This window comes from Coregonus clupeaformis, unplaced genomic scaffold (assembly GCF_020615455.1).
Source record: "Coregonus clupeaformis isolate EN_2021a unplaced genomic scaffold, ASM2061545v1 scaf0013, whole genome shotgun sequence".
Classification (NCBI taxonomy): domain Eukaryota; kingdom Metazoa; phylum Chordata; class Actinopteri; order Salmoniformes; family Salmonidae; genus Coregonus; species Coregonus clupeaformis.
The window spans coordinates 618,631-643,191 of record NW_025533468.1 but is presented as its reverse complement, the minus strand read 5'-3'; the positions used below and the strand labels follow the sequence as shown (position 1 = coordinate 643,191).

The window sequence follows — 24,561 nt, the reverse complement described above, 5'->3', positions numbered from 1 at the left end:
TCTCCAAGTGGGTCTCTCTCTGAATTTACTGGGGTCTGGAGAAACACTCTTAGAGAGGGGTTCTGTGTGTTTTGTCTATGAGAGTTTGAGTAAACAGTCTCTCATGGTCTCGTTCTCATGACCGGTGGTTCCCCTGAGTGACTGGGCTGGAAGCTGGGTTATATATTGTTCTTAGCGTTACAGAGTTTTCTCACAGTTTGTGTGTGTGTGTGTGTGTGTGTGTGTGGATGTCTCTGGAGATGCTAAAGTGGCTTTCATGCTTCCGTGTTGTTTTAACATTGTGTGTTTGCATGTGTCTGTCTCTGTGTGTTTGTTTGTGTGTGTGTGTGTGTGTGTGTGTGTGTGTGCGTACATATGTCTGTCCTTGTGTCAGTGTGTGCATGTGTGTTAGTTGGCTCGAAGTTACTCCTTCCTGTCTACATCTCTACATGGTTTATTGTCTGCTGAACAACTGACTGACAAACAGGCAAGTTTCCATCAATCACTGCATCTGGAGAAATGTACACTACCGGTCAAAAGCTTTAGAACACCTACTCATTCAAGGGTTTTTCTTTATTTTTACTATTTTCTACATTGTAGAATAATAATGAAGATATCAAAACGATGAAATAACACATATGGAATCATGTAGTAACCAAAAAAGTGTTAAACAAATCAATATACAGTGGGGGGAAAAAGTATTTAGTCAGCCACCAATTGTGCAAGTTCTCCCACTTAAAAAGATGAGAGAGGCCTGTAATTTTCATCATAGATACACGTCAACTATGACAGACAAAATGAGAAGAAAAAAAATCCAGAAAATCACATTGTAGGATTTTTAATGAATTTATTTGCAAATTATGGTGGAAAATAAGTATTTGGTCAATAACAAAAGTTTCTCAATACTTTGTTATATACCCTTTGTTGGCAATGACACAGGTCAAACGTTTTCTGTAAGGCTTCACAAGGTTTTCACACACTGTTGCTGGTATTTTGGCCCATTCCTCCATGCAGATCTCCTCTAGAGCAGTGATGTTTTGGGGCTGTCGCTGGGCAACACGGACTTTCAACTCCCCTCCAAAGATTTTCTATGGGGTTGAGATCTGGAGACTGGCTAGGCCACTCCAGGACCTTGAAATGCTTCTTACGAAGCCACTCCTTCGTTGCCCGGGCGGTGTGTTTGGGATCATTGTCATGCTGAAAGACCCAGCCACGTTTCATCTTCAATGCCCTTGCTGATGGAAGGAGGTTTTCACTCAAAATCTCATGATACATGGCCCCATTCATTCTTTCCTTTACACGGATCAGTCGTCCTGGTCCCTTTGCAGAAAAAACAGCCCCAAAGCATGATGTTTCCACCCCCCATGCTTCACAGTAGGTATGGTGTTCTTTGGATGCAACTCAGCATTCTTTGTCCTCCAAACACGACGAGTTGAGTTTTTACCAAAAAGTTTCATCTGACCATATGACATTCTCCCAATCCTCTTCTGGATCATCCAAATGCACTCTAGCAAACTTCAGACGGGCCTGGACATGTACTGGCTTAAGCAGGGGGACACGTCTGGCACTGCAGGATTTGAGTCCCTGGCGGTGTAGTGTGTTACTGATGGTAGGCTTTGTTACTTTGGTCCCAGCTCTCTGCATGTCATTCACTAGGTCCCCCTGTGTGGTTCTGGGATTTTTGCTCACCGTTCTTGTGATCATTTTGACCCCACGGGGTGAGATCTTGCGTGGAGCCCCAGATCGAGGGAGATTATCAGTGGTTTTGTATGTCTTCCATTTCCTAATAATTGTTCCCACAGTTGATTTCTTCAAACCAAGCTGCTTACCTATTGCAGATTCAGTCTTCCCAGCCTGGTGCAGGTCTACAATTTGGTTTCTGGTGTCCTTTGACAGCTCTTTGGTCTTGGCCATAGTGGAGTTTGGAGTGTGACTGTTTGAGGTTGTGGACAGGTGTCTTTTATACTGATAACAAGTTCAAACAGGTGCCATTAATACAGGTAACGAGTGGAGGACAGAGGAGCCTCTTAAAGAAGAAGTTACAGGTCTGTGAGAGCCAGAAATCTTGCTTGTTTGTAGGTGACCAAATACTTATTTTCCACCATAATTTGCAAATAAATTCATTAAAAATCCTACAATGTGATTTTCTGGATTCTTTTTTCTCAATTTGTCTGTCAGAGTTGACGTGTACCTATGATGAAAACTACAGGCCTCTCTCATCTTTTTAAGTGGGAGAACTTGCACAATTGGTGGCTGACTAAATACTTTTTTCCCCCACTGTATATTTTATATTTGAGATTCTTCAAATAGCCACCCTTTGCCTTGATGACAGCTTTGCACACTCTTGGCATTCTCTCAACCAGCTTCATGAGGTAGTCACCTGGAATGCATTTCAATTAACAAGTGTGCCTTCTTAAAAGTTAATTTGTGGAATTTCTTTCCTTCTTAATGCGTTTGAGCCAATCAGTTGTGTTGTGACGAGGTAGGGGGGTATACAGAAGATAGCCCTATTTGGTAAAAGACCAAGTCCATATTATGGCAAGAACAGCAAAGAGAAACGTCATCAAGGCAAAGGGTGGCTATTTGACTTACTACATGATTCCATATGTGTTATTTCATAGTTTCGATGTCTTCGATTTATTCTACAATGTAGAAAATAGTAAAAATAAAGAAAATCCCTTGAATGAGTAGGTGTTCTACAACTTTTGACCGGTAGTGTATACCTCATGTATACGTGAAGTTTGCACACCCTCAGAGAGACAGTGAAAGAGAGAGAGAGAGGAGAGAGGAGAGAGGGAGGGGAGAGATTTTGAGAGTGAAATTCTGGAAATAACTCCTTGGTTCATGTGAGAAATAGGGCCAGATGTTCCAGAAATCAGAGGCATCCTGTCTTCGTCATGGTCTTATTCCTGTGGCTCAGGAATTCCTGCTGCATTCCCAAACTGCCTGTAAAGTTAGTCGCTGTCCTCACCCTATCAGCGCTCTGTGTGTATACTGTATGCATGTGTGTGTATGTGTATGAGCGTGTGTGTGTGTTGAAAGAGAGAGAGTAAGAGAGAGAGAAAGAGAGAAATTGTTGATGATTGACACCATGGCTGGGTTAAGAGGATCATGTCACGGTCTGATTTAAGAGGTATGAGGTTAAAGTGACAGGCTTGACAACAACGTATGTGTGTGTGTGGTATGAATTAAGATGTCACGGTCATTGGCACAAGCACAACCCGACCACATGTGTGTGTGATTGTGATTATGGTGTTACCTGTTCATGACCGCCTTTGTGTATAGTGGTGGGGTCACTCATCTTACTGTCAGCAGTTCATGTCATGTTTAGGTTCACTACCGTATCAGTAGTGTGTGGTTGTGTTGACAGTGTAACAGTAGGTATCAGTAGTGTGTGGTTGTGTTGACAGTGTAACAGTAGGTATCAGTAGTGTGTGGTTGTGTTGACAGTGTAACAGTAGGTATCAGTAGTGTGTGGTTGTGTTGACAGTGTAACAGTAGGTATCAGTAGTGTGTGGTTGTGTTGACAGTGTAACAGTAGGTATCAGTAGTGTGTGGTTGTGTTGACAGTGTAACAGTAGCGGTTGCAGTCCTAAGCCTGAGCACTCTGGGTTATGGTGACCATAAAAGCAGGGTGTTTGTGTGTTTGTGTGTGTGTGTGTGTGTTTTGTGTGTGTGTGTGTGTGTGAGCTGTTCTCAGATAAAAAGGACTAACTGAGAATGACTACCCTGGCAGCCGTTGCGGGTGATTAACTCCAATAGGAATTACACATCACTTTGCAAGCCAGCATAATGTGACTTGCAGGCTGTAAAACAAGAGCTTCAGACCACTGTGTTAGGGTGTAACTAGGCCCTCAAAGAAAGGCTTTACGATATATGTAATGTATTGTCATAAAGAGTTAATTTTACACTGGGAAATATGCAAATAAGGTAGAATAAATGTCAATTTGAATTGTATGTTCACTCAACCTAAAATTCTAAGTTGAGAGAACATACAAATCAACTTAAGAATGTATGTTTGTTCAGCTACACTCAGCTACATTGAGTGTACAAAACTCCAAACTTTTGCACTCAGAACAGCCTCAATTCGTCGGGACTTTACAAGGTGTTGGCTGGATGTCCTTTGGTTGGTGGACCATTCTTGATACAGACTGGAAACTGCTGAGTGTGAAAAACCCAGCAGCGTTGCAGTTCTTGGTACAAACCGGTGCGCCTGGCACCTTTTGTATTGCCCATTAACCGTAATGGCACACATACACAATCCATGTCTCAATTGTCTCAAGGCTTTAAAATCCTTCTTTAACCTGTCTCCTCCCCTTCATCTACACTGATTGAAGTGGATTTACAAAGTGACATCAATAAGGGATCATAGTCAATCTATATAATGGAAAGAGCAGGTGTTCATTTGTACACCAAATGTTGAGCAAAGTCACGATCCTATTGCAGCTGGTTGCCTTACAAATGTACATTGAATTAACTTTAATGGTATTTTGTTGAGCAAACTCACAATCCTATTGCAGCTGGTTGCTTTATAATTGTATGTTGAATCATTTTTCATTTTTTTTGCATCAATCACCCTCTTCAAAAGCTCAGGCAACACTAATGGGAGCTAACCACTTATATACACCCTTTCCTATTCTCCATTCCCCACATTCTTTCACTCTGACTTACTCCATCACTCCATTCCTCTCCTTCTCCTCTCCTCCACTCTAGAGGTAAGAGGGTTTGTCTCTGATGTGCTTCAGACTGGGGGGTCAAAAGGGGGATAGAGTTCAGAGGTCAAGGCTACCTGTGGGCCTATTTACTCGTATCGCAGGACTGTTGAGCCGTTAATAATATAGTTTTGCAATACCTCTGTTTCCGTAAGGGGGCTTTTAAAGGGCACAGACCTGTTCTCATATTACTAGGAGTTGATTTCCTTTCCATCATCACCACTGTTTTCACCTCAAGTCAACTCTAGGTATGTGTATGTGTTTAACCCTTTGCTCTCTTCTCCTCTTCCACTTTCTCTCTCTCTCCCTCCAGCGTGTAACTGTGACCTGCGTGGCATCGCCAGGGAGCATTGCCACCGTTCGTCCGGCCAGTGTGTGTGTGTGGAGGGTGTGTCTGGGCCCAGGTGTAACCAGTGTGCCAGGGGGTACCATGGGGAGTTCCCTGCCTGCGAACGATGCCACCGGTGCTTCGCCGAGTGGGACCGCGTGGTAGGGGAACTGACCAATCAGACGCAGCGTTTGAAAGATCATGTGACAGAGCTCCAGACCAATGGGGTGACGGCGCCATACAAAGACACCGTTAGCAGTCTGGAGATTAGTGCTAATGCTATCAGTGCGATAGTAGAGAACAACCCTGCTATACAGAGGATGGAAGATGTACAACGGATGATGCAGCAGGCCACGTATGTACACACAAACACGTGCACTTCCACACACACACACAAACACGCACATGCATACACACATTTACGCATTGACACACACAGCGCCAAGGGTTCTGTTTGTATGCTTGATGTTATGATCAGTCCATGTCAACTCTAATGAAAATACGATTGTGTGTGTTTGTGTCTGTAACAGTGAGCTGGTGGCAGACCTGAACGAGAGGCTGAACGTCTCAGAGGATTCCCTGTCACGTCTCGTTGTCAATGCCAACGACACTGAGGCCAGTATAGACACACTGAGAGAGCAAGCCCGAGAGCTGGAGAGAACAGTCAAAGACATGAGAGACCACATAAAGACTGTGAAGAACTCTAACATAGAGGGTGAGAGAGGGGTAGAGGGTGAGAGAGGGGGTACAGTATGCATGACATCATTACTAGTTCTGACACACCCCTGTGCCCTGTGTGTGTGTGTCTGTTTTATTTGTGTATATCAGGAGCGATGGACACCATCACCGAGGCACACTTGGAGTCTAAGAAGGCGGAGATCCGTGCCAATCAGACCACCAGTTACCCCGACAACACTTTGGAACAGTCGGCTACACTACGGCGCGAAGCGGAGGCCAGACTGAGCCAGAACCAGGCCGAGTTTGACCTGAGACAACAGAAACACACAGAGAGACTGGAGCGGCTCGCCACAGAGCTCGAAACTCTTGACCTATCAGAGCTCAGCAAGCAGGTAAGTCTGACCTATCAGTAGCCAATTATCATCGCACTTCTTCGCCATACTGCTTTTTTGATCGGTCCCTGGTTTTCCAGTGCTCTAACCCGATTGGTGTGTTTTCTCTCTGTGCAGACATGTGGAGCGGCTGGAGGGAAGGAGGGGTGTGCTGCGTCCCCCTGTGGAGGGGTGGGGTGTGTGTCTGTTGATGGCACCCATCGCTGTGGTGGAGAGGGGTGTGAGGGTCTGGTCACACAGACACAAAGCGCTCTGAAAACAGCCAAGGACTTCGACCAGGAAATCCTGTCCGCCATGCAGGAAGTGGACAAGCTCTCTAGGATGGTGGGAACTGTCGTTTTTTATTCTCTGGGACGAATCCTAACTTGAGATTCATGCATATAATAATAGAGCTGATGTTCAGTTATGATTCAGCCCTTCATGAATATAGTCAGGTCATCTTACCTTATCATCATAGTTACCAAAGAGCATAGAATATCTGCTTGCTCTGGCACAAGCGTTGATCTGTTGAGGAGTGTTTACCTTACTGTGTTTGAGTTAACATTTCCTGTGGCGCCCTCTAGGTGTCGGAGGTGAAGGTGCGTGCGGACAAGGCCAAGCTGAGTGCTCAGGAGGTGCTGCTGAAGTCCAACCAGAGCCGAGATAGAGTGGAGCACAGCAACGAGCAGCTCCGCAGCCTCATCAAGGAGATACGAGACCTACTCACTAGTGAGTATACACACATTTTTCCAAAGAGCAGGCCTCAATCTTTCAATGTACCTGACAGACTAACTAAATTATCACTGATTCATAGACAATCAGGGCTTCAGCTCTTCTTTCCCCATGTGAGTGATAGGTAATGATTGTGATTATAATTTATTATAATTGATTGTGATAGTTCACCTGTGTATGGCTCTCTGAGTCTAATTAGCTCTGTTTCCACGGTGACAGACGACCGTGCCAACGTGGAGGTTATCGAAGCAGTGTCGAACGAGGTGTTGGCCCTGGAAATGCCCACGTCGCCCGGGCAGCTGGAGGCCCTGACCCAGGAGATCAGAGACAGGGTGGGAACCCTCACCAGCGTGGAGGACATCCTCAGTCAGAGTGCCAACGACATACACACTGCAGAGAGGCTGCTGGAGCAGGCCCGCACCGCCAGGTAAGATGCACGCATGCATGAATGCATGCACACACACACGCACACAAACACATGCACACAAACACACACACACACAAACACACTAATAAATGCACACAGACTTGAACCACATTGATAAGACACACGCACACACATGCACACACAAAAACATACAATCTCCTCTCTCTCTGTCTCTCAGTCAGGAGGCGTCTGAGATGGAGACAGCTGCCCTGGTGAAGGAGGCTCTGGAAACAACTGAGCACGCTCAGAATGCTGCCATCGACACCGTCAAACAGGCCCACAACAACACCAGGGGAACACTTGACCTCATCACCTCTGTAAGTCACCTCTGACCTCTGACCAGGGCTTCAATTGTGTCTAAGCACACAGGGGCAATTCTCTCGATTGTGGTATAAGCTTTATTATAAACTGGGTGGTTTGAGCTCTGAATGCTGATTTGTCATACCACGGGTATGACACATTTATTTTTACTGCTCTAATTACGTTGATTACCAGTTTATAATAGCAATAAGGCACCTCAGGGGTGCGTCGTGCCTAAGAACAGCCCTTAGCCGTGGTATATTGGCCATATACCACATGTTTTTAGGGTTTTCAGCCTATGCATTGTAGAGAGAGCAATTTTGGAGATTTGTAGAAATGCACATCCCATACAAGGTCTCTAAAAGTGTGTATTGTGTGATGTGTGTGCTTGCATCTGTGTGTGCATGCTTAGATGTGTGTTTGCGTGTGTGTGTGTGTGTGGGGGGGGGGGGTTGGTTCTTCTATCCTTGTTGGGACGTAAAATCCCCAAAAGTCCCCACAAGGATAGTAAAACAAGGAAAATTCCCACGTCCCCATGAGGACAAAGGGTATTTTAAGCTTAAGGGTTAGGTTTAGGGTTAGGGTTAGGAGCTGGGTTTAGGTTAGGGTTACAGGTTAGGGTTAGGGGTAAGATTAGGGTTAGGCTTGTGGTAAGGGTTAGGGTTAGGTTTAGGGAAAATATGATTTTGAATGGAAATTCATTTTAGGTCCCCACGAGGATAGAAGAGCAATACATGTGTGTGTTTGCGTCTGTGTATGAATACATGCTAATATGTGTTTGTGTGTTTATAGGTGGAGTCGGAGACGGCGGAGTCGGAGCTGCGTCTGAGTAACGCCACACTGCGTCTGCTGCAGCTGGAAAGAGACGTAACTGTGCTGAGAGAGAGCAGCCAGGGCACCAGCAACCGCACACAGCACACTGAGAGACTGTCTGAGACCGCCAGGCAGGACGCAGAGCAGGCCCAGCAGGTACACACACGCACACACACGCACACACACAGCCCAGCATTCTAGCTGCCAATTAAATTGTTACCCATTCTCAATGTGTTTTCTGCTTTGTGTGTGTGTTTGTGTGTAGGAGTTTGACTCGGAGGTGAAGGTTAAGTACAGTGTTGTGGAGGGCTTGGTGGTGACGAAGGCAGAGGGCGTGTCCGACGCCAGGAAGAGGGCGGAGCTACTGCAGCAGGAGGCCAAGGAGCTGCTCATCCAGACCAGCGAAAAACTACAGAGACTCAGTGGTAACACACACATGCATGCTCACACACACACACACACACACACACAAACCAACGCGCTAACACACACAAGCATGCACGCACAAGCGCACATTCACGCATGCATGCATATGCACAAACAAACACACACACTCTCTCTAATGACACCACTGTGTGTTTCCAGAGTTGGAGAGGTCGTATGCGGCCAACCAGCGTACTCTGGAGGCCAAGGCAGGTCAGCTGGCCGGGCTGGAGAAAACGGCACGCCAGCTGCTCAATGACATCAGCCAGAAAGTCACGGTCTACAGCACCTGTTCTTAGGGTAACCATGATAACAGCATTCCTAGCAATGCCTACCCTGATGTCATACCAGAGATTATGACGATGCCTTCTTTAGTGCCAAAGAGAGAATATGACAACCACTCAGGAGACTCCAAAGACCAAAAGCAGTATTTTACCACTAAGAACCAAGTATTCCATAAAAAAAACTGTTTCTGTATGAAACGGTTTCTAAGCCATATAAGCTATTATCACAAGTAATACATGTTTTAACCATGACTGCACATAGATTTCATGATTTTATAATCTTGTCTGTAAAGATACTAAAATGTGTCAGGACCAAAGCAAAAGAGAGCCTATTCAACATTGCCTAGTTCACCTCTACCTAAAATTAGATGCTTTTAAACTTTACAGTCTTTGGTGTTTGCTTTCCCCTAGTGGCAATCTGAAAAAACTGTACCCTCTTTTTGCTGCATTATCATCACCACTAGGGAGTAGCAGCACATACCCAATTTCAGCTTAGTTTTCCCTTATGGAGTCCAATTCAATTACAGGCTAATGTACTTCTATCACTTTTAACTGTAATAAAATGCTGTTCAGTCTGCCAACTGAAACAGCCGTACTCATTCACTGTCATTGTAGGCTTAACTATCCATTTCCTACATTTTCAAATATACTGTAAAACAGCCTACCTTCTAATCAGTTTGTACAGTCAGTGTTCTGCTTTTCTTTATCCTGCCTTTTCTCTTACAGTCTCTCTCTCTCTCTCTCTCTCTCTCTCTCTCTCTCTCTCTCTCTCTCTCTCTCTCTCTCTCTCTCTCTCTCTCTCTCTCTCTCTCTCTCTGTCTCTGTCTCTGTCTCTGTCTCTCTCTCTCTGCCTGTCTATCTGTTTTCTCTCTCTCTCACTCTCTCTCTCTTGCTCTCTCGCAATATTGATGCGAGGTGATTTTGTAGATCAGTGATTCTGAACAGCTCTTTCCTCAGACTGATCCTGTTAAACACAATGAACATCTCTCTCATCCTCCCATGAATCCCTCCTTCCTATCCGGAGGGTTTCCTCCTCTGTGACCATCACACTGTGTCTCCACCCAGTGACTCAGATTTGCTCTGAGCAAATGAGAGACAAATGGCACCAGCAGTGTTCCTCCTGGACCTCTTCATCAAATGAGATAGGGCAGGAAGCAATCAATAATGGCAGCCTTCCCTCCCTCTGAAATGAGCTCTTTCCATTTAGTGCTGCAACTCAGTCAGGCGTCACTGTTTTCCCCCACATATTGACCCAAACCCCAGCATATCTGTGAGATAAATTGCTTTAGAAAGTGGTCCAGACGGTCCCTTCCCCTTTGTACAGTATGCATTGTACAGTGGTTTGACTGTGTGATGTGAATGCTTGTGCTGTGAGGTTTTATATTTATAACCAGCCACCTGAGGTCTCCAGCAGACCCTGCTGATCTTGACTAAAGATGGACCTGGTCAACAGTCTAGGTACCAGGAAGCGTGTTTATGTACATGTACAATTACAGTGGGGAAAAAAAGTATTTAGTCAGCCACCAATTGTGCAAGTTCTCCCAATTAAAAAGATAAGAGAGGCCTGTAATTTTCATCATAGGTACACGTCAACTATGACAGACAAAATGAGAAAAAAAAATCCAGAAAATCACATTGTAGGATTTTTTATGAATTTATTTGCAAATTATGGTGGAAAATAAGTATTTGGTCAATAACAAAAGTTTCTCAATACTTTGTTATATACCCTTTGTTGGCAATGACACAGGTCAAACGTTTTCTGTATGTCTTCACAAGGTTTTCACACACTGTTGCTGGTATTTTGGCCCAATCCTCCATGCAGATCTCCTCTAGAGCAGTGATGTTTTGGGGCTGTCGCTGGGCAACACAGACTTTCAACTCCCTCCAAAGATTTTCTATGGGGTTGAGATCTGGAGACTGGCTAGGCCACTCCAGGACCTTGAAATGCTTCTTACGAAGCCACTCCTTCGTTGCCCGGGCGGTGTGTTTGGGATCATTGTCATGCTGAAAGACCCAGCCACATTTCATCTTCAATGCCCTTGCTGATGGAAGGAGGTTTTCACTCAAAATCTCACGATACATGGCCCCATTCATTCTTTCCTTTACACGGATCAGTCGTCCTGGTCCCTTTGCAGAAAAACAGCCCCAAAGCATGATGTTTCCACCGCCATGCTTCACAGTAGGTATGGTGTTCTTTGGATGCAACTCAGCATTCTTTGTCCTCCAAACACGACGAGTTGAGTTTTTACCAAAAAGTTATATTTTGGTTTCATCTGACCATATGACATTCTCCCAATCCTCTTCTGGATCATCCAAATGCACTCTAGCAAACTTCAGACGCACCTGGACATGTACTGGCTTAAGCAGGGGGTCTGGCACTGCAGGATTTGAGTCCCTGGCAGCGTAGTGTGTTACTGATGGTAGGCTTTGTTACTTTGGTCCCAGCTCTCTGCAGGTCATTCACTAGGTCCCCCCGTGTGGTTCTGGGATTTTTGCTCACCGTTCTTGTGATCATTTTGACCCCACGGGGTGAGATCTTGCGTGGAGCCCCAGATCGAGGGAGATTATCAGTGGTCTTGTATGTCTTCCATTTCCTAATAATTGCTCCCACAGTTGATTTATTCAAACCAAGCTGCTTACCTATTGCAGATTCAGTCTTCCCAGCCTGGTGCAGGTCTACAATTTTGTTTCTGGTGTCCGTTGACAGCTCTTTGGACTTGGCCATAGTGGAGTTTGGAGTGTGACTGTTTGAGGTTGTGGACAGGTGTCTTTTATACTGATAACAAGTTCAAACAGGTGCCATTAATACAGGCAATGCGTGGAGGACAGAGGAGCCTCTTAAAGAAGAAGTTACAGGTCTGTGAGAGCCAGAAATCTTGCTTGTTTGTAGGTGACCAAATACTTATTTTCCACCATCATTTGCAAATAAATTCATTCAAAATCCTACAATGTGATTTTCTAAATTTTGTTTTCTCAATTTGTCTGTCATAGTTGACGTGTACCTATGATGAAAATTACAGGCCTCTCTCATCTTTTTAAGTGGGAGAACTTGCACAATTGGTGGCTGACTAAATACTTTTTTTCCCCACTGTATATCATTTTAATACATCACAAAAGTCATACTGCAGTGCAATGCCTCATTCTAGACACATCTTTTTTCATCAGCTTGCATGGATGCAACTCCGCAAACCTTATACCATGCCTAACCTCATCATCCATTTGCAGAACAGCTAAATAGAGCTGTCCTATAGAAAAACACAGCTGTGCCCTGCAGGCTAAGATCAGTCCATCCATCGTACGACAGTAAACAGCCATTGACCTTAACCGGCTCTAACATCCACTTCCTGTCTGGACCATTTCATTGGCAGCCACTGGGCCCTGAGATGGCTACAGCTGCCGGGCGGAAAGGAAAACGCTGTGGTTCCCATGGAGCTGGCCACGGGGCACTTCTCAATATCAGCATGTGTCTGCAAGTGTGGTAGAGTGTGGTTTTCCTGAATTGATATGAGATATTAATTAAATATGACTCCTCTCTCTCCTTGGCCCATTCCCACTGGGGTCTGAAATGCCAGTGTTTACCTTTCTTTGTGCCGAGTCATTGTGCTGCTGATGATGCTGCTCTGATCTCTCACACTTACAGCAGGAAGTTGGTGAGGAACCATTTTAGAGCAGCCGCCAGACCATAGAAGGGCTGCAGAGAGGAGAGAGCGAGCGAGAGAGTGAGAAGGAGAGCAAGATAGAGGGAGAGAGAGAGCGGGAGAGAGAATCAATCAATCAAATATATATATTTTTTAATTAGCACCTTTGAAAAAAACATTTGTCACAAAGTGCTTCACAGTAACCCAGTCTGCTCTATGACAAGGCAGGTTGTTACAAAGGAAAGTTAGAGAGGGATTGGAAGTGAGTCAGGTTTCTTTATGATTAATGGCAATGGAATGGATGTCACTTTCCTATGAGGATCCGCTGTAATTTCTCATGACATAGGTAGGTGTCTGCTGAATGAAACGTGAAATGGCATTGTTGATTAAAATCATTAGACACTGCGCAACACACCTTATTTTTATTTATTTTTTTAATCTGCTAGCCATCATACATCATTTGACTCATTACTGGAATGTACAAGGTGCTAAAACATTCAACTATCAAATATTGGATATAGAGAGACTCCTAAATATCATATCCAAATAAAAGAGAAAAAAGCGTATAGTAAGTCATGTCTGTGGTTTCCCTCTGTAGTGAATCATCTAAACTAATGTGTTCATTAAAGAGTCTCCTCTGCCAGAGGTCTATTATTGATTGATGTGGTAAATTTCAGTGGGCACAAATTTTTTTTAAATAAGTGGGCTGGGTGTCAAAAGTGCTTTGAAATCAAAAGCTGAATTTTGGCAGACGTTCCAACGTTGCAGGCTGGGTATAAAATCAAATAGTTGTTGCATTTGAAATATTCAGAATGAATTTAGTGTTTGTTGTTGTTGTCATTGAACTTCTGACAGCTCACTCACAATGAAATGACACCCCCGGGCTCAAGCTGTTTGAACAAAATACTGCATGACTTTGATAAAGGGAGTAAGTCACATTGTGCATCTTGCATGCATACTAATACTGTGATCTTGAAACGCTCCAAACCACTGACTTGCTATGAATCTCAAATACAATTGACATTGAACCTCAATGTTTACTAGTTACATTCTAATCCCTCTGTTATCAACCCAACAAGCAATTGATATTTGTATTAAGCCTGAAGTTAATTAGTCTGCTTATAGTGACAATGATATCTTTACTAAGGGAATCAATGGGAGTCAGCATCTGTGAATGTACTGTGTTTTTCCCTGGAAGGATGAACAAGGCCGGAACTACTCACTAAATTCGAATTAGCCTATAAACAATCAAAGATGTAGGCTTGAATTAATTCAGTCAACTTTGTTTGAATTAATTAAAAGTTTCCAATCCAGTCACCCTGGAAAGTTTCCAATATGAGGCAACCTCGTTTCATATAGCCTATCAGAAGAGGTGTTTCCCAATACAAATAAAAAATATAACTGTTTATAATCAAAATCATGAATTCATGTCATATATATTATTTGTTACACAGCACTGAGCAAGGGCATTACGTTTGAGAGTTAGAGCTTTGACTCATTCAATCCCGGAATGGTCATTCAAAGTTCCTATCATGGGAGTAGTGGTGAAGTGTTTTCTGGCCCTACACACTTAGAAAATAAGGTGCTATCTAAAACCAAAAAGGGTTCTTCGGCTGCCCCCATAGGAGAACCCTTTGAGGAATCCCTTTTGGTTCCAGGTAGAACCCTTTTGGTTTCCATGTATAACTCTTTCCACAGAGGGTTCTACATGGAACCCAAAAGAGTTCTACCTGGAACCAAAAAGGGTTATCCTATGGGGACAGCTGCAGAACCCTTTTGGAACCCTTTTTTATATGAGTGTATGGGATAGGGAGCATCGAGACAGTAAACAAGTATGTTATAATTGTGGAGGGCTTCATTTTGCAAAGGTAATTTAATGAATATTTGCCATAAAGAGATTGTGGTCTGACTCTGGATAGGCCAAAACACATTGGTGTCCCAAGAATATACATAACAGAAATTATGACTTCTGTCTGAAATCCAAATAATGATTAAGCCTACACAAGATATATGATTCCAAATGAATGTAATATAAATATTTTCTGTGGTTTTTCTGTGGTGTGTGTGTCTGTCTGTGTCTGTCTGTGTGTGTGTGTGTTTTCAAGGAAAGAGGGCTTCCCTGGAAATCAATAGCCCATAAAACACCTGTCTGGAGTCTCTCTTATCTCTCAGCACTGCATCTGTCTGAACTGAAAATGCAATGCTGCCACATCCTTGAAATATTAAATATTTGTGTTCCACAATTCAAACAAATTAAGAGGGATGCTATTAAATACCACAAACGAATCGACCAATGAGGTAAGAAGGGGATCTCAGGAATGGATGCATTTTGCAGCTCCCAGCATGCATTGTTGGAAACGGAGGAGACTGGTGGATGCTGAAGCTGAAGCGCGAGCTGCTGAGGATTGTGACACGAGCGCAAGGGGAGCATCATCCAAACACTTCGTGATACCAGATACCCAGGTAAAACATTACAGAAAAATGAATGAAAATGTTCACTGCAATTTCGATGCTGCCCGCATGTATTTTGTTTTTAAAAATTATCGCCACGTCATTCTCGGTCCACCGCTCTCAGTTGAAATGGATCATTCACCATAAAAACAAAACGGTTAGCCGCTGATATTATTATTTTGCGCAGGCTAATTAGCGCGTTGCAGTCAGGGCTGTTTGCTTGTTACATGGGGTAGTTGGTGACGGTAATGATCTGTTCATGAATATCTTATGATTTATGGATTGGTTTGGGGTGAAAGGGGAATTCCTGCATGCAGCCAGGACTCCATTGTCACACGCAGATGCGTTCCTAATTAGGCTTCTCAGTCAGTTTTGTTTGTATTTAGTGAATCCCAACCCTCTGTATCAACATATTTGGCATGTTTTATACAACAATTATATATACCAAAATGATATGATACACCAAATATACCAAAATGATGCTATTTTATGCAGAGCGAGTGAACACACTTGTTGAAAATGTAATTGTTCCTGTTTTCTTTTTCGTTGAAGTTGATAGGAACTAGGCGGTTTATCATCATGCCATTAAATAGTATGTCTATTAGGCTACTGAAGGCTGTATGATCATGCGTATATATTTTATCTATAGAATCATATCCATGTTAATTGTATAGCTGTCTAGGCTACTGAAGGCTGTATGATCATGCGTATATCTTTTATCTATAGAATCATATCCATGTTAATTGTATAGCTGTCTAGAGATGCTGTCATATCTGATTTAACTCAACGTTGTGCGAATGCTGTCAGTCTGTGACTGAGTAGAAAGCTAGTGAGCTGTAGCCTGTATCCTCTCCGGCCAGTGTTTCCCCTTGATTCTTTAGTCAGTCTGAGAATCCAAAATGTTCAATTGAAAGAATTGACTATGTAACACATAGACATAGTCAGTACTAGTGAGTCTTGCTTTAGGCTCTGATGATCTGGGATTCTTGATGATCTCAACAGGAAGCCATGATCTGGTGAATAAACGCCATTCGATATTTAATAGCTTCTCCTTGAGACAGCTGGAGTGTTCTCTGAGTGTTCAGTCTAATGAAAAGCTGTTAATGTTTCATTTGCTGATCTGGATATTTGCTCAATTTAGCAGTTTTTGCAGTAAACATAGAAATGCTGATGCCTAGTCCTTGTTGCAAATGATAATACAATAAGCCAAAACTGTTGGGACTTGCCCCATAGTGGCAGGCTGATGGGCCATCTGCAGTGAGAGGCGATCTGAGGTTGACACCCGTTATCTCTTTCTGTGGCTGAGAGGTGATGATGATGCCTCTGACTGACGCTCTTGTCCTCCTGAGCCACTGCCTCATTCACTGCTGCCAGGCCAAGGCTGCATGCAGGGAAAGGCCCAGTCCAGCCCATCCCAGCCCAAAACATGCTGTGTAAACACCTCATAGATAAGACAGAAGACATCGAGCAAGGAATATTAAGCTGTTAATGACGTCATCCATTTCTATGTCTCAGCTGTATTTTATACACACACACAGAAATCCCAGCCCATGGAAAAGCCTTTCGTCAAGGAGATAACTGTTGATATGGATTTAGGTTTAAAAATAGAAGTATCCTCTTCTGCCTCCTAACTCTGCAGGACTGGTTGCTAATGATGAAATGGTGAGGGATTGGTTAAGCGGTTTGTGCCCATGGTTGTGTAGCCCTGGCACCGTAGTGGCAGGCTGATAGGCCATCTAAGGTTGCCACCCTCTGGTCTCTCTGTGGCTGGAAGGTGATGATACAATGAGGGGATTTGATTAATGCCCCGGACCTGCCCTGGGTGAACCGGGTTAGCGTTGATTGCATTCATTTTGGAAACCGGGTTGCCTCGTGGGTGTGAGCCAGGTGCCCCGTTTTGGCTGATGGCGAAGTGATGTAGGTTAAGCACGTGGAGTATTGAGTAATGTTGTTCCACCTCAAAAAGCACACGAGGATTTTGACACCCACCATCTCAGATGGTTCTGAAATTGTTTCTGTAGTTAGAAACGGATAAATTATTTTGTTGAAAGATTATTTGAAGCTAATTGTTTATACCAGAATTGTCTATTTACATTTATAGGATTCATATAATATTCAATAAATATTGTACCCAACATCCGATTTGGACCAAACCTCTTTTTAGCAATGAAAGAATGAAAGAAATTAGCCATAGAACACAAGACACCAGCAAAATTGATAAAATGGTGTGGCAGTAACAGCAGGAATAGCGGCACCTAGTGGGCATAACCTGGTACCTTCACACTAATTTATGGGGGGGGGGGAATGCAAAAAAAAAATACATGTATGCATCCACTAACTGTAAGTTGCTCTGGATAAGAGCGTCTGCTAAATGACTTAAATGTAAAATGTGTCATGGCTTGCTGAAATGAAATGTAACGACTATTCTGTGTTTTCACATGCAAAAGTGATTGCTTTTGATAAAAAGCCTTTATCAGCCTTCCCAATGAGATGTTGTATGTTTCTGAACGATGCATCAAGTTTGCATTTCACCATCGTCTCATTTAACTTCTCAAAGTATTGCCATACAGGACTTCGATGCTGTCGCGTGCCTTTCTCTGCCATTTTCCCAACTGTTTAACGACGTTGACGTAGTGGTGTTGTCGACTCCAAAATAACAGATTCCTCGAGTTCTTGCACGTTGCCTCCCATTTATGTGTCAAGATTCGATTCCGCTAGCAAAGACAAAGCAGGCGAGGGAGAGCGAGGAGGGGGCAGGCAGAAAGAACCATGCGTATATGTCTTGGTAATCTGTATCTTGCAATGTCTTGTTTTGCATGTCTTATGTAAAAATAAAAAATAAATAAAACATTGTTTTTCAGTTAGGGATTTTTGCTTCACATCAACGATCCCAATTTCGTTCAAATGTTTTAACGTTTAAATGTTCACACCCCTACTGTGTGGACTATGATTTATGCTTAAGACTGCGTTTACAAAGGCAGCCCAATTCCTATCTTTTTCCGCTAATTGGTCTTTTGACCAATCAGATCAGCTCTTTTGTCAATAATTGGGCAAAATATCAGAATTGGGCTGCCTGTGTAAATGCAGTCTTAGTGCTAGCTACATTTTAAACACATAGTAATCCCAGTCCATTTAAAACATTTGTTTAAAGCTTTTAATCAAGAAGATACTCAAATGTCGGTATCAAAACAAAGGTACAGTGCATTTGGAAAGTATTCAGACCCCTTGACGTTTTCCACATTTTGTTACATTACAGCCTTATTCTAAAATGGATTCAATAGTTTTTTCCCCACTCATCAATCTACACACAATACCCCATAATGACAAAGCAAAAACAGGTTTTTAGAAATGTTTTCAAATGTGTGTGTGTGTGTGTATATATATATATATATATATATATATATATATAATTATTTTTGAAATATCACATTTACATAAGTATTCAGACCCTTTACTCAGTACTTTGGTGAAGCACCTTTGGCAGCGATTACAGCCTGGAGTCTTCATGGGGTTGACACTACAAGCTTGGCACACCTGTATTTGGGGAGTTTCTCCCATTCTTCTCTGCATATCCTCTAAAGCTCTGTCAGGTTGGATGGGGAGCATCGCTGCACAGCTATTTTCAGGTCTCTCCAGAGATGTTTAATCGGGTTCAAGTCCGGGCTGTGGCTGGGCCACTCAAAGACATTCAGACACTTGTCCCGAAGCCACTCCTGCGTTGTCTTGGCTGTGTGCTTAGGGTCATTGTCCTGTTGGAAGGTGAACCTTCGTTCCAGTCTGAGGTCCTGAGCGCTCTAGAGCAGGGTTTCATCAAGGATCTCTCTGTACTTTGCTGCGTTCATCTTTCCCTCGATCCTGACTAGTCTCCCAGTCCCAGCCGCTGAAAAACATCCCCACAGCATGATGCTGCCACCACCATGCTTCACAGTAGGGATGGTGCCAGGTTTCCTCCAGAAGTGACGCTTGGCATTCGGGCCAAAGAGTTCAACCTTGGTTTCATCAGACCAGAGAATCTTGTTTCTCATGGTCAGGGTCCTTTAGGTGCCTTTTGGCGAACTCCAAGCGGGCTGTCATGTGTCTTTTACTGAGGAGTGGCTTCCGTCTGGCCATTCTACCATAAAGGCCTGATTGGTGGAGTGCTGCAGAGATGGTTGTTCTTCTGGAAGGTTCTCCCATATCCACAGAGGAACTCTGGAGCTCTGTCAGAGTGACCATCGGGTTCTTGTTCACCTCCCTGACCAAGGCCCTTCTCCCCCGATTGCTCAGTTTGGCCGGGCGGCCAGCTCTAGGAAGAGTCTTGGTGGTTCCAAACTTTTTCCATTTAAGAATGATGGGAGGCCACTGTGTTCTTGGGGACCTTCAATGCTGCAGAAATGTTTTGGGACTCTTCCCCAGATCTGTGCTTCGACACAATCCTGTCTCTGAGCTCTACGCACAATTCCTTCGACCTCATGGCTTGGTTTTTGCTCTGACATGCACTGTTAACTGTGGGACCTTATATAGACAGGTGTGTGCCTTTCCAAATCATGTCTAATCAATTGAATTTACCACAGGTGGACTCCAATCAAGTTGTAGAAACATCTCAAGGATGATCAATGGAAACAGGATGCACTTGAGCTCAATTTCAAATCTCATAGCAAAGGGTCTGAATGCTTTTGTATATAAGGAATTTCTGTTTATTTATAAAAAACGGTTTTCACTTTGTCATTATGCGGTATTGTGTGTAGATTGATGAGGATTTGTATTTATTTAATACATTTCAGAAGAAGGCTGTAACGTAACAACGTGGAAAAAGTCAAGGGGTCTGAATACTTTCCGAATATCCTTATTTTCATGGTTACTAATGATGAGGAGGTAAGGGTATTAGTTGAGAAGATGTTCATGTGGTATGTGACAGCAGTCTGTGTAGATATAGAGATTTGATTATAACATTTTTGGCACTAGTGAGAATAAAATAGAGCTGACTCTTCGTTGGGAACCCAATGGCATGCCATGTGGTTGATGTATCGCGATGACTCACATATACTGTATGTCATCACACTCATCGGATACCGTGACAAGTTTCTTTTAGACTAGTAGTAAAAAAAGGAACTGGTTGCTAAGCGACTGCTGTGTCAGTTATCTCACTAAGTACTAGGGGACCAGAAACGTGTGCTACGTACAGGTCGGGTATGAGTGTGCGCATGTGTAATTTTTTTGATGTTGGATGAGCTATTAATATAAAGCGGAATTGTAGAGGGAGACCCAAACCCCATTGTATCGTTATGCTCTGCTTTTTAGATGGCTTTTAGATGTGCAACTGTTTTCGTTATTAATGGTGTTTTTCACATAGATTGTTACAGGCAATGCAATTCATATCAGGCAGAAATTCCCATACAACTGTTATCCTCCACAGTGCTTAGGCTCTTTCAAGTCCCAGTCAACTGTACTCCTACTCACCATTGTGACTTCCCCTCATTTAAGTAATGACCCTATATAACGCTCCATATCCCTGACCTCAGACACATTGACCGCCATTAATAATACAAACTCTGTAATGCTGCTAACATGCTAAATGCACGGAAGGGAGACACTCAAGCTCCCTCTGCTCACTGCATGTACTTTAATATGGAACATATTCTCTACCACCCACTTGAAAGCAAGATGATGGACTTTTCTAGGTTCAGTTAGCCGTTACATATCCACCTCCCTTCACATACAAACTCTGCCAGAACACCTCAGGGCTATTTCTATGAGTCATCATGATAATCACCTATATCTTGTGCTGAGGTTATGAGGGCACCATTCCTCTTCAGCAGTGCTACACATCATTCTTCTATGATACTCTCTCCCACAAGGTCACAGAGCTTCTAATCCACCCCTGATACTCCCTTTACCCATGGCCTGTGGTCCTCTTGGTCCGCCCCTCACCTGACCCTGGTGCCAGCAACCCTATTATCGTCACCATGCATCAACACAGCCACCCCACGGTCTTTAACATCGCCTTAGTCTAGCATTATCCTGCTGTATCCATTAATTACAGAGGAGAGACTACCATTACTGCCTTCCCTAGTGCAATGCAAACCATTTCTGCCTGCCTTGGTGCAGTACCAGTCAAGGCTCTATCTGTTGTTTACAGAGACGGCTAAGAGAGAGGTGATCAGTTGGGGCCCTGGGGGGTTGATTATTAGATATGTTGTCGGGACCTCTAAATGTGTGCCGCCTCTCCTTTCCCCTCGCCACTCTTACTGATAACCTCTTATTGCTAATGTCGGCTCATCAGATTGGGAGAGACGGGGGCAGGTTTTATAAGCCTCACTTCCTGCAGAGAGAGAGAAAGGGTTGGCCCCCAACTCTTTAATAGCATCAGATACTGTATTTGCAGAGGGATGAGGGGAAAGCTGCTTTAAGACTGGTTTAAGGATGGTGAGAAAGTGGGGGAATGCGCCAGTGGTGGTGTAAAGATAGTGATTTCCCTCTGCCTTTAGTGGCGATTGATGGATCTCTAAGGATGGGCTCTAACCGTTTCAGCACCACAGAGAGTGGACAGCTCCCTGAGTAATATCTGTGTTAACACTTTACAAGCAATTCCCAAATGTTAACTTTCACATATGTCCTTTGAGGGCCATGTTCTCTACAGTATTCTGCTACTGCAGCTATAGCAACATATTCTACATGTCGTGTGCAGGCAAGTTGCCATAGAACATTTCATAATTATTTTTTTGTTTCTTTTTTTATTTCACCTTTATTTAACCAGGTAAGCCAGTTGAGAACAAGTTCTCATTTACAACTGCGACCTGGCCAAGATAAAGCAAAGCAGTGCGATTAAAAACAACAACACAGAGTTACATATGGGGGTAAAACAAAACATAAAGTCAAAAAATACAACAGAAAATATATATACAGTGTGTGCAAATGTAGCAAGTTATGGAGGTAAGGCAATAAATAGGCTATAGTGCAAAATTATTACAATTAGTATTAACACTGGAATGATAGATGTGCAAGAGATAATGTGCAAATAGAGATACTGGGGTGCAAATGAGCAAAATAAAGAACAATATAGGGATGAGGTAGTTGGGTGGGCTAATTTCAGATGGGCTGTGTACAGGTGCAGTGATCGGTAAGGTGCTCTGACAACTGATGCTTAAAGTTAGTGAGGGAGATAAGAGTCTCCAGCTTCAGAGATTTTTCCAATTCGTTCCAGTCATTGGCAGCAGAGAACTGGAAGGAATGGCGGCCAAAGGAGGTGTTGGCTTTGGGGATGACCAGTGAGATATACCTGCTGGAGCGCATACTACGGGTGGGTGTTGCTATGGTGACCAATGAGCTAAGATAAGGCCGGGATTTGCCTAGCAGTGATTTATAGATGGCCTGGAGCCAGTGGATTTGACGACGAACATGTAATGAGGACCAGCCAACAAGAGCGTACAGGTCACAGTGGTGGGTAGTGTATGGGGCTTTGGAGACAAAATGGATGGCACTGTGATAGACTACATCCAATTTGCTGAGTAGAGTGTTGGAGGCTATTTTGTAAATGACATCGCCGAAGTCAAGGATCGGTAGGATAGTCAGTTTTACGAGGGCATGTTTGGCAGCATCAGTGAAGGAGGCTTTGTTGTGAAATAGGAAGCCGATTCTGGATTTAACTTTGGATTGGAGATTCTTAATGTGAGTCTGGAAGGAGAGTTTACAGTCTAACCAGACACCTAGGTATTTGTAGTTGTCCACATACTCTAGGTCAGACCCGTCGAGAGTAGTGATTCTAGTCGGGTGGGCAGGTGTCAGCAGCGTTCGATTGAAGAGCATGCATTTAGTTTTGCTAGTGTTTAAGAGCAGTTGGAGGCTACTGAAGGAGTGTTGTATGGCATTGAAGCTCGTTTGGAGGTTTGTTAACACAGTGTCCAATGAAGGGCCAGATGTATACAAAATGGTGTCGTCTGCGTAGAGGTGGATCTGAGAGTCACCAGCAGCAAGAGCGACATCATTGATATACACGGAGAAAAGAGTCGGCCCAAGAATTGAACCCTGTGGCACCCCCATAGAGACTGCCATAGGTCCAGACAACAGGCCCTCCGATTTGACACATTGAACTCTATCTGAGAAGTAGTTGGTGAACCAGGCGAGGCAGTCATTTGAGAAACCAAGGCTATTTAGTCTGCCAATAAGAATGCGGTGGTTGACAGAGTCGAAAGCCTTGGCCAGGTCGATGAAGACGGCTGCACAGTACTGTCTATTATCGATCGCGGTTATAATGTCGTTTAGGACCTTGAGCGTGGCTGAAGTGCACCCATGACCAGCTCGGAAACCGGATTGCATAGTGGAGAAGGTACGGTGGGATTCGAAGTGGTCGGTGATCTGTTTGTTAACTTGGCTTTCAAAAACTTTCGAAGGGCAGGATGGATATAGGTCTGTAACAGTTTGGATCTAGAGTGTCACCCCCTTTGAAGAGGGGGATGACCGCGGCAGCTTTCCAATCTCTGGGGATCTCAGACCTTACGAAAGAGAGGTTGAACATTCTAGTAATAGGGGTTGCGACAATTTCGGCGGCTAGTTTTAGAAAGAAAGGGTCCAGATTGTCTAGCCCAGCTGATTTGTAGGGGTCCAGATTGTGCAGCTCTTTCAGAACATCAGCTGTCTGAATTTGTGTGAAGGAGAAGCGGGGGGGGCATGGGCAAGTTGCAGCGGAGGGTGCAGAGCTGGTGGCCGGGGTAGTGGTAGCCAGGTGGAACGCATGGCCAGCCGTAGCAAAATGCTTGTTGAAATTCTCGATTATTGTAGATTTATCGGAGGTGATAGTGTTTTCTAGCCTCAGTGCAGTGGGCAGCTGGGAGGAAGTGCTCTTATTCTCCATGGACTTTACAGTGTCCCAAAACCTTTTGGAGTTAGTGCTACAGGATGCTTATTTCTGTTTGAAAAAGTTAGCCTTTGCTTTCCTAACTGCTTGTGTATATTGCTTCCTAACTTCCCTGAAAAGTTGCATATCGCGGGGGCTATTTGATGCTAATGCAGTACGCCACAGGATGTTTTTGTGCTGGTCAAGGGCAGTCAAGTCTGAGGAGAACCAGGGGCTATATCTGTTCTTAGTTCTGTATTTTGAATGGGGCATGTTTATTTAAGATTGAGAGGAAATTACTTTTAAAGAACAACCAGGCATCCTCTACTGACGGAATGAGATCTATATCCATCCAGGATACCTGGGCCAGGTCAATTAGGAAGGCCTGCTCGCTAAAGTGTTTTAGGGAGCGTTTGACAGTGATGAGGGGTGGTCGTTTGACCGCGGACCCGTTACGGACACAGGCAATAAGGCAGTGATCGCTGAGATCCTGGTTGAAGACAGCGGAGGTGTATTTAGAGGGTAAGTTAGTCAGTATGATATCTATGAGGGTACCCGTGTTTATGGATTTAGGGTTGTACCTGGTAGGTTCGTTGATAATTTGTGTGAGATT

At 43.8% G+C, this 24,561-nt stretch overlaps 2 protein-coding genes across 3 annotated transcripts in view; both read left to right on the top strand.

The window, feature by feature from the left end:
- LOC121546268 (laminin subunit beta-1-like) overlaps positions 1–9,650 on the top strand; it is a 54,020-nt gene extending 44,370 nt beyond the window's left edge. Inside the window, exons 24-33 of the mRNA XM_041857437.1 lie at positions 5,005–5,374; positions 5,550–5,734; positions 5,848–6,089; positions 6,207–6,413; positions 6,653–6,797; positions 7,020–7,227; positions 7,406–7,544; positions 8,320–8,496; positions 8,606–8,765; positions 8,926–9,650. Coding sequence (XP_041713371.1) covers positions 5,005–5,374; positions 5,550–5,734; positions 5,848–6,089; positions 6,207–6,413; positions 6,653–6,797; positions 7,020–7,227; positions 7,406–7,544; positions 8,320–8,496; positions 8,606–8,765; positions 8,926–9,062 — 1,970 coding nt within the window. The 3' untranslated portion in view covers positions 9,063–9,650. The remainder of the gene's footprint in view (positions 1–5,004; positions 5,375–5,549; positions 5,735–5,847; positions 6,090–6,206; positions 6,414–6,652; positions 6,798–7,019; positions 7,228–7,405; positions 7,545–8,319; positions 8,497–8,605; positions 8,766–8,925) is intronic.
- Positions 9,651–14,794: 5,144 nt separating this feature from the next.
- LOC121546266 (synapsin-3) overlaps positions 14,795–24,561 on the top strand; it is a 139,137-nt gene continuing 129,370 nt past the window's right edge. Inside the window, exon 1 of one of the 2 annotated variants that reach the window (XM_041857434.2) lies at positions 14,795–15,148. The gene's annotated coding sequence lies outside the window, so the exon portion shown is untranslated. The remainder of the gene's footprint in view (positions 15,149–24,561) is intronic. The other variant, XM_041857433.2, reaches the window with a different exon arrangement.